The 9,244-nt window shown below is 34.9% G+C and overlaps 1 protein-coding gene across 1 annotated transcript; it reads right to left on the reverse strand.

The window, feature by feature from the left end:
- Positions 1–1,468: 1,468 nt before the first annotated feature.
- LOC122311584 (SH3 domain-containing protein 2-like) lies at positions 1,469–8,293 on the reverse strand. Its single transcript, XM_043126183.1, has 10 exons — positions 8,071–8,293; positions 5,603–5,725; positions 5,431–5,500; positions 5,184–5,335; positions 4,086–4,187; positions 3,755–3,955; positions 3,574–3,636; positions 3,286–3,435; positions 2,441–2,515; positions 1,469–1,972 (listed from the first exon to the last, which is right to left on the reverse strand). The coding sequence occupies exons 1-10, from the start codon at positions 8,128–8,130 to the stop codon at positions 1,856–1,858; spliced, it is 1,113 nt and encodes a 370-aa protein (XP_042982117.1). The 5' UTR covers positions 8,131–8,293; the 3' UTR covers positions 1,469–1,855.
- Positions 8,294–9,244: the final 951 nt, after the last annotated feature.

Here is a 9,244-nt window from a genome sequence, read left to right on the forward strand (position 1 = left end):
TGACCTATGAGTCAGATCATTACATTGCATGATAGCACCTGTGGTAGAAGCAGGAACAGCTGATGAACGAGGTGCAGAGTACCTTATATATTGGCCATGAGAAGATCGCTGAGCCATTGCAGAGTAAAAATGCAGAAAGAGATTGCAGAGTAAAAATGCAGTATGATTACAGAAAAGTGAAGAAGATGAGATGCAAATGAAGATGAGCTGAATATCTCTTTTATAGAGAAAATTATGATACATCATCTCTCGTGAAACAAGAGAAAAGAGACGAAATATAGCTTCATAGCTCTGCGGCGCCTGACAGCACGCCTGACAGCTGCAGCACCTGACAGCTGCAGCACCTGACACCTACAGATGAGTTGAAAATCTGCGGTACTTATCTGATCTTAAAAGGCTGACCACCGTTTTTATTAAAAATGAGGTTAGCAGTTTAATGTTGATGAATTCTCCACTAACTGTGTTATTTACAAGAACTCCAGAAGAGTAGTGATCAGCAGAAAGATCCAGTTGTGATTATTTTATCAACATGGATCAAGTCCACAGTTAGTTGGATGTACAGATGCAAGTTATCTTTCAGATACACACATGAAGATCATTGCAATTCATGAGAAGAAAGTTGAAATTGATATCAAGAAGGTACAGTCAAGTAAAATCTGGCAGATTTATTCACTAAAGCATTACCAACTGCAACATTTAAGAAGATTATGCAGAACATTGGAATGCGGAGGTTTGAAGACCTGTTATCATGCACTTTTCAGGGGAAGTAATGTCTTGAAGACTTGTGCTGATTGTACTCTTTTTCCTTCGCTAAGGTTTTATCCCACTGGGTTTTCCTTTGCAAGATTTTAATGAGGCAATCGTAAAGCACTCGACGGAACACATGAATACTTAACTCTTTTTCCTTTGCCATTGATTTTTTCCCACAGGGTTTTTCCTTGGCAAGGTTTTAACAAGGCATATTCTTTAAATATGGTCATCCAAAGGGGAAGTGTTATAAACTATCTTGAATTGTATGACCACATTTAGCTAGCCATCAAATGCATAGTGCATAGTGCTAGCATAGTAAATTGGCATAGTCCTCTTTGTACGCCTATATATATCGTTGAATCATTTAAAAAATTCATAAGTTTGATAAAGATCAATAAGAGAATCTCCTCTCTCTGAATCTCTTGAAATTCTCTCCTTTTCATTGAGTTCATAACAGTAAAATTTCTTTTTTCTTTTTCTTTTTTTTTTATTTGTTCCATTCAATATTATTAAGAGTATTGCTCCACCATGCACCCACTTCAAAAAAAGTAAAATTTATTGTTAAAAAATTAAATTTTTTTACATGAATTCCGTATTTACTGCAAGTATCATTTCTCTATTATTAATACTATTCAGGATCCTCCGTTGTTGGAATATTATATATTTTCAAAACATGCTAGATATTTATTATAAGAAAAAAGTAAAACCACAAGTTCAGTGAAATCATAACAAGGCTAGGCGCTACATAAGATATAAGATTTAAACTCAAATCTTGATTACAATTGGAGGGATGGTCCAACAAGGTGAAGTATAAAACAAAATATAGAATGAAAAGATTACTTCACTCATCATCGGCAAGACAAGAAGTATTAACAAACAAAGGAAGAGGGAAATGCTTTTATATCAATAAAGAGACCCCCAGGAAGGTAAGGGGGTGGGGGGGTTGGGGTAGGTTCAGACAGCATCTATTTCACATCGAGATATGTAACAATAGAAGTTCTTCTATTTGCAAGAACAGGAGATCCACCTTGGAGGCTGGAGCAAAACATACACACGTACAAAATCCTTCTGCTAAAGAAGCCAGCTGACGTTTGAACACAAATGTTCAAAACACGTCAGCCACCTTGCTTGCAAGAACACGTTCCCTTCTTTCAATGTATCCAAATGGAAACCAACCTGCTTTCCCTTTGCATTCCCCCTCGGCCCACCCATTGTTTGTCACCTGTCAATAGGACAGCACACGATCGTTATGCTTGCACTGGATTCAACATAATACAGAACGCATATAAGAAAAGAAAGCTTTACGATGGTTTTGGCAGAACATGTAATAAGCAGGCCCAGTCAACATTTTTATAACCTCCAAACAAAAACCCACCCCAATATTGTTATTTATCAATTATATTCTAATTTATAGTTGTGTCAAAGAAAATTATCATTAATCGTCTCAAAATTCAGTGTTAGAATAAATTATTCCAGAAAATATCTTAATTATCTACCAAGTTAGTAGTTTGGTCCCTACTCGATTGGGTTGCGATTAGATTTTCCATTCACCAACTTGGTTCTAATCAGATTACCAGCCAACAATTAGAGTTAGAGTTACCAGCCAACAAAAAAAAAAAGCAAAAAGGAAAAAAAAAAAAAAAGAATTAGAGTTAAATTATAAGGATGTTTGAGTGAAGCAAGCTGTAACCTTTCGGACAACAACATAGTCCCCAACTGACAGAGTGAGCTCCACATCAGATTCACCTTGATACGGATGCACCACCTGCAAGAGAATGTCAGCACATATAATAAGAAGGCACAATGGTAACTGCTAGTGTTATTAAACTCAGCCTGCTACTTGAATAGTTATTTAATCAGATCAGATGTGGTCAAAATCCAGACAAACCCTTGAGACCCATCGGGGTTTTTGACTAACCAGTGAGACCCAGTATTATTTCCGTGAACTAACTGAGTTTGGTTTTTACCTTAGAACTGCATGTTTCTAAGAGATGCATGTATCATTAACTAAACCAAAGCTTGCCTTGGTAAACCATCAAAGAACACCAGTGTATTCATCTAACATCTTCCTTAGTCAACCAAGTAGTACTCATATTTCCAAAACCATATGTAGCACGAGATATACATAAAGATTTCTCATTCAATATAAATTTCAATTTTTGGGAGCTTAAAAGGGAGGTGCATGCGAGTAGTTTATTTCAAGAATATGCAGGGATCAACCACCTGCATTTTTTTCATCATTCAAACGAAATTTTGCGGTTGTACTTAGAAAAGGAACCTATTTTTATTAATTAGTATTTTTATAATTTTTATACAAATTAATAATACATAAATGCAAAGAATCTTAAGAAACACACACACACACACACACATGTAAATACATAGAATCAATTAAACATATATGCTCTTCACCAAAAAAAATTTCTGTGATACTTAATCTTGGTTTATTTTCTTAAAATAAATAAATAAAAAATAATTTAGTTTTATCATTCATAAGCCAAATTCACAGGCAGAAGCAAGATATACTTTACTAACCTCCCCTAAAAAGTACAGGGAGTCCGTTGTTCCATTATTGCTCTGAGAAGCATATATGCCATTGACTTCTTCATATGACGGAGGTGGAGGCATGGTATTATCCATACTAGGACTAGGAGCTGCTTCAATCCGTTGTCGTTCGGAAATCATCTATTGATGAATATCGTTGACAGTAAAAATTCACAAATTGATACAGAAAAGTGAAAACTATTGAAGTCATCTTATGGTAAACTCAGCTGCAATAGTAAATAGCATAATGGTTGAGTACATCGTGACATGATGGGATACCTCGCCTTCGAGCTGATCAAGTATCTGAAGTACTCTCTGATGATAAGTGCGTTCTGCTTCAACCTTCACAACATAGAAGGAGAAAAGATGGGAAATTTTTCAAATCTGATTTCCTGAAGTATATGGTGCAAAACTAAAGTGATTAAACCTGTAAAAGAAATCGGATGGGAACTTTCACTACCATAGCAATAAGTCGCTGGAGAGTTAACCTCTGTTGTTGAGTTTCAACAGCAGCCATTGATGCAGCAGCTTCCTTCCCTAAGATTGCCATGTTTGACTTCAGATCTTGTAGTTTTGATTCAGCAGCTTCCAGTTTCATAACACTTTCACTATTGCCTGGTGTTTCTCTCACTTTTGCTTGGCGTTTTAAAACTTCAATAGCCTGTCTAGGTTAAACAGAAAGTGTTTTACTTCTTGTATGAGGAAAACTAACAGTTCTAGTGCACTTATCAAGTCGATAGCTCCAAATTCCCAATAACCAAACCCCAGCAAGAAGCCATATTTAGTAATACCTGAGCCTCAGCTTCTTGTCGCATTCTATCATAACGTTGTGCAAGATGTCGAGCATCCTCCAATGGAGCTCCCATTACCATTGCTCGTAATGGCTCTGCAACCTAATAATCAAAACATTCAACAAAATACCAACAATATCAAAATGGCAATTATCTAGGAGAAAAGTGAGGGATATCTAGAATCTGAAATATAAGAATTATATTTAAAGTAATCAAAACCAAAAATAAGCCTTCCAACAATTATTATGCTCAGATAAGGTAATATAAACTCGGAGTTAAGAAATAAAAAAAAGTCATGTTCAGACAATTATTTAATAGAAGACTATGGGGACTAGACAAATCACTTGGTTTCTGCTGCCAACTTAACATACCACTTGTAATGCTTGTAAGTACCCTTTGATATTAGAAAGACCCAGTTCAAGACACTGCTTGAAAGACTAGGGCCCCGTTTGGTCTAAAAAAGCGTTTCATCTCATCTTATCGTTACAACTTTCCCAAATTCCCAAACAAAATATAATAAATAATTCAACTTTTTCAAATCTCAAAACAATAATAATATTAAAAATTAATATTCTAATAATATTTTATTCAACTTTCATCTTTTATCTAAAACCATCTTTATCTCATCTCTGAATCCAAACCAAGCCTAGATTATACCATCAATTTTAGCTTCCCCCCATCCTGATCTCTCTACCTCACTCTTTCCCCATAATCCTTTGGGCCCTCTTGACATTTCCCATGTTCATAGGTTGCATCCAGCACTCTTCACAAATTAACTCAGTAAAATGCTGGAGCACTTGGGATTATACAACTAACAGTCAGACTACCACTTGTTCATCCAAGACAAGCACGACTTACTCTGTTGTATACAAATAAAATAAACCCCAAGGACGAAAATCAAGAGTTACTTAAAAAAGGAATATATTTAAATAGAGTAAAAATTGCAAGAATATGATCCATGCCACACAATCTCCTTAATCGTAGCAGTTCAGGAGAGGAACTTTAGCCATGAATTTGAGAGGTGTAGGAAAAATCTAATGCTCATGCAACCTCAATTTACTGAATGTCACTTTCTGGTGCATTAAGATCTTGTCAAACCTGTGTACCAAGAGCTTTCAACAGATTTCCACGTTCCTTCTCCATTTGAGCACGAGCACGCCCATAATTTAGTGCAGCTCTTGATAATGTACTACCACTGGTACATGTATTTTCTGCACCGTATTTCCTGCTATCCTCTGAAAACTTTGTTCCTACAAAAATTATGTGGTAGACAGCATATCAATGTTCAGTCCTCGTATGTCAAACTCTGTTTAAAGAAATTGACATCAAAGCTTCACCAACTCACCTATTTCAACTTGTTTGGAACCAGTGACAATATATCCTTCAACACCACGAACAATATCTCTTTGATAATGCTGAAAATTGAATAGTGAATCTTTGTAAGCCAGGGAAGAAAACAGGTGTTTTTAGCATAAATACCTAATGAACAAGATAGGCCAGGGTAGGACAACACAAACCTTGCCAGCACGTGTTGATATGTAAAGCTTTTCAAGTTTCTGATGCTGCTGGAGTTCTGCCTCATCGGTAACTAAGCCATCGGAACCTCCATATCCCCCAGCCCCAAACTGCTTGAGGACAGCCTGAAATAGACCTCAATGTAATTAACAATTAACACACATGTTACCATCAAATAAGAATACATAAAATTATAGAACTAAAGGATAAATTAAGATCACACACTAATTAAGGCATGCATTATAAAACATATTATATATATATGAAGCGGTGAGCAAAAAGATAGAAGAAATGAAGTGGAGCATCGAATCCATGATCAAACTCAAAGTACACTAGTGAACCTTTTTGTTTTTTTCCTTACCTGATTAGTAAGTTATGCACACACTTAGTGAGTCTTTAACCCACAATCTGGGGTCCACCCCGTTATTATGGGTAGGAGATGGACCCCAGATTGTGGGTGGGAGAGGAGAAGATGTGAGTGGACTTAGTTGATGTGAAAGAAGAAGTCTACACGATGTGAGTGGGCTTAGTTGATGTGAAAGAAAGAAGTCTACAAGAACTGAACAAAAGCATGGAAAGGTTGCCTAGATTACCTGAAATGACTGAAATGCACATATATACAACACGTAATGAAAAACCATAAAATGCAAGTTAATTTTCTTGCAAGCCAAAATCAAACCCACAACCAAATTTGTAGCAACCCAAGGAAAGCCCAAGCCATATATGAGCTTATGCTCCAAGAGTACTAGCCATGTTACCATTGGAGAACCCTAAGACAATGTGAGATCACCCATTAACAATCCTCTTGTACTCAATCCAGAATATTATAATGGGATCCCACATTGCCTAAGAGGGGAGAGGGAATTGTGGGTTATAATGATTCCATGATACTCTAATTGTAACATTGACTAATCTCTTTGAAGTACAACTTTAGATGTGTCTTGGGCTATCCTTGGGACCTTACAAAATCTTGTTCTCAATTTCCACTTTCAAGTGTGTACCTGAATAACTTGTGAAAATCGTTTCGCACCATTTTTTTTTTCTATATCATCTTATGGACAAGCCTATCATGATAAATGAGGCTCACTATAGGTAATGACATACATCAACAGATGTTTCTAATGCCCTCACGAATGTTTTAGGTTTGCAGAACTTTGTGCTTGTTTCATTATCATTGATATTTTTTGGGTGTTTTCTTTTGCATACATATTATGCATACTTGGATTGTGACCCTTGCACTTATAATGTAATTGCTTTTACTTATAAATAAAAAAGGGACAGACATCAACAAACATGATAGGAAATTTAATGGCAAACAAAACAGTATCACTATTTACAGCAATAGCTCCTTTTTTCTACATGGCCCGTAGAATTGTTCCTTGGACTGGCTATGCAAAAAGAAATATCCCCATTCACCACCCATGGAAAATGACCCACAAAATAGGTTTATCGCCAAAGAGGAGCCAATAACATCATGCCCTTACTTATAACAACATCAAGACCTGAATACTAAAGGCCCGTCTGGCAACACAACTATTCTCCAATATTCTCAAATATTTCCTTTCCGAACATCACTCAAAGTCTCAAACAAACATTTTTGAATTTTAAATATTCAACTTTTTCATTTACTCATTACAACTTTTCCAAAAAACACTAATACATATTTTTCAAATTTCAAAAAAAATATTAAAAAAAATATATTCAAACAATATTTTAACTTTATAATATTTTTATTCAACTTTTTCTCTATCATTTTTCAAAACCCAATAGAACATCTTATCAAACTATTTCACTACTATTCACAGATATACTGAGATATTCTAAGCATCCAAACAGGGCCTAAAACTTAACTAATGTAATAATCTTTCTCTTCATACTTCCAAATTCCAATAAAACCTTTATTTATTTATCAAATCAAACTCCCGCATAAACAACGGGTTTCATTTCGTGTCCCCAAACATTGTGCTGATTATAGCTGGAAGAAAAAAAAAGTGGTTTCCACCAGCTCCTCCTTTGCAATTAAAAGATTACTTCTCCTGCATCTATCAGCAGCAATGGCAGTTTATGTGATTATGAAAAAGTTCTAGATTTGGTGGGTTTCGTCATTTCGATGTCACTTCCGAATTCAAAATCACGATTTGGTAGATCCAATAATCATTATTTTCGTACAGATTAGGCCTAATCAGATAAATCAACCAAATATAAGCGGGGCTAGCTGTTGCGGTGTTGCCACATTCCAAAAGAATCCAAAATTAGACATAATTTCATAAACAATGTCTAAACTGATAAAAAAGAACAGAGTTTGGAGGAAAATCAAGTCAATGAGAAAGAAAACTATTCATACATTTGGCATCAAAACGGATCTAATTCTATTGAACGGAAACGTGGAAATAGTAGAGGATCTGGTCCAAGATTTTGGCCATAAAAATCAAATAGGGTTTGTGTGAGAGAGATAGAGAGAGGAGAGAACCTGTTGTTGCCGAGCGACCTGTTCTCGGAGCTTGGTGGCTTGCTTTCTAATAGCCTCCATTCACCAGCGGACCGGATCCGAAACTGCGCAACCAGACTTTCGGTCTCGGACAGAGGATTAGCAAACGGAGTTCTAAGGCAGAGAGAGGGAGAGGGGGGGCTTTCGATGTGTATTTGGAGAAGTCACTTTGAACTTTTCGTACCTTCGTGTCACCCACTGTCGAATTGGCTTAAAAAAGCGGGCGCAAAGCAAACTATTGGGGTTTTGGACGGTTAAATCTTCATATTTCGTATTTTATTACACGTTTCAAAGTTACATGAGTAATATTACTTTATTTTTAATTTATACTATTTATTTTATCTACTTGACGTGGCATTGAATTTATTTAAAATATTTTTAAAATATATATTTGAAATAATATATATTTGAAATAAAATATTGACAAAGTATAAAAGAAATTAATATTAAAAATTTTTATTCCCTCTACTCTTTTATATTTGTATTTTTAATTTTTAAATTTTTTTTAATATATTACATGAATGCCACGTCAATATGACAAAGTGAATGATATAAATTAGAAGATACAATGACATTACTTAAGTTATATATTATTAGTCTATGCAGACTGATATTTCATCATTTTCTTGCCCCTTATACCATTTAATAACATCATATTACGTTATAAAAAATGTATCTATAAGCTCTATTTTTACACATTTAACACGTCGCTAATGTAAAAATATTCAATGTTAGAATTATTTTAATGTTGTTTTAGGATCAAAAACTTTCTAAAGAATTTAAATTTCCTAATTGTTTTTTTGATAAGTTTTAAGGAAGAATCTAAAAACCAACGAATGCCAACAATTTATTGTTGTTGAAATAATTAATGCCACTACTTGTTGTTGTGTTGGCTTAGCCAAAGGCACCTTGAATCATTAACATCCAAAGTCCAAACCTTCCATTTTACGTCAATCTTTGAATTGCTTCGTGGAAAGTTGCCATGACATGATACATCTTTATTATCATCCCCAAATTGCCAAGAAATAGTAACGTAACTCTTTTTCCTTTAAAAATTAAAAGTTACCCTTTCAAAGATTTTCTAAAAGATAATATAACTCTACTAAATTACAAAGTAAAAAATAAATAAATAAATTGCCACCCAGAACATCCTCGA

This window comes from Carya illinoinensis, chromosome 5, assembly GCF_018687715.1.
Source record: "Carya illinoinensis cultivar Pawnee chromosome 5, C.illinoinensisPawnee_v1, whole genome shotgun sequence".
Classification (NCBI taxonomy): domain Eukaryota; kingdom Viridiplantae; phylum Streptophyta; class Magnoliopsida; order Fagales; family Juglandaceae; genus Carya; species Carya illinoinensis.

Bases quoted from the DNA above. Each gene is read 5' to 3' on its own strand.
- LOC122311584 (XM_043126183.1), bottom strand. From the start codon at position 8,130: ATGGAGGCTATTAGAAAGCAAGCCACCAAGCTCCGAGAACAGGTCGCT. The intron at 5,726-8,070 runs GTTCTCTCCTCT...GGTCTATTTCAG, and splicing joins AGGTCGCTCGGCAACAACAG to GCTGTCCTCAAGCAGTTTGG. The intron at 3,637-3,754 runs GTAGTGAAAGTT...TATGTTGTGAAG, and splicing joins TCCAGCGACTTATTGCTATG to GTTGAAGCAGAACGCACTTA.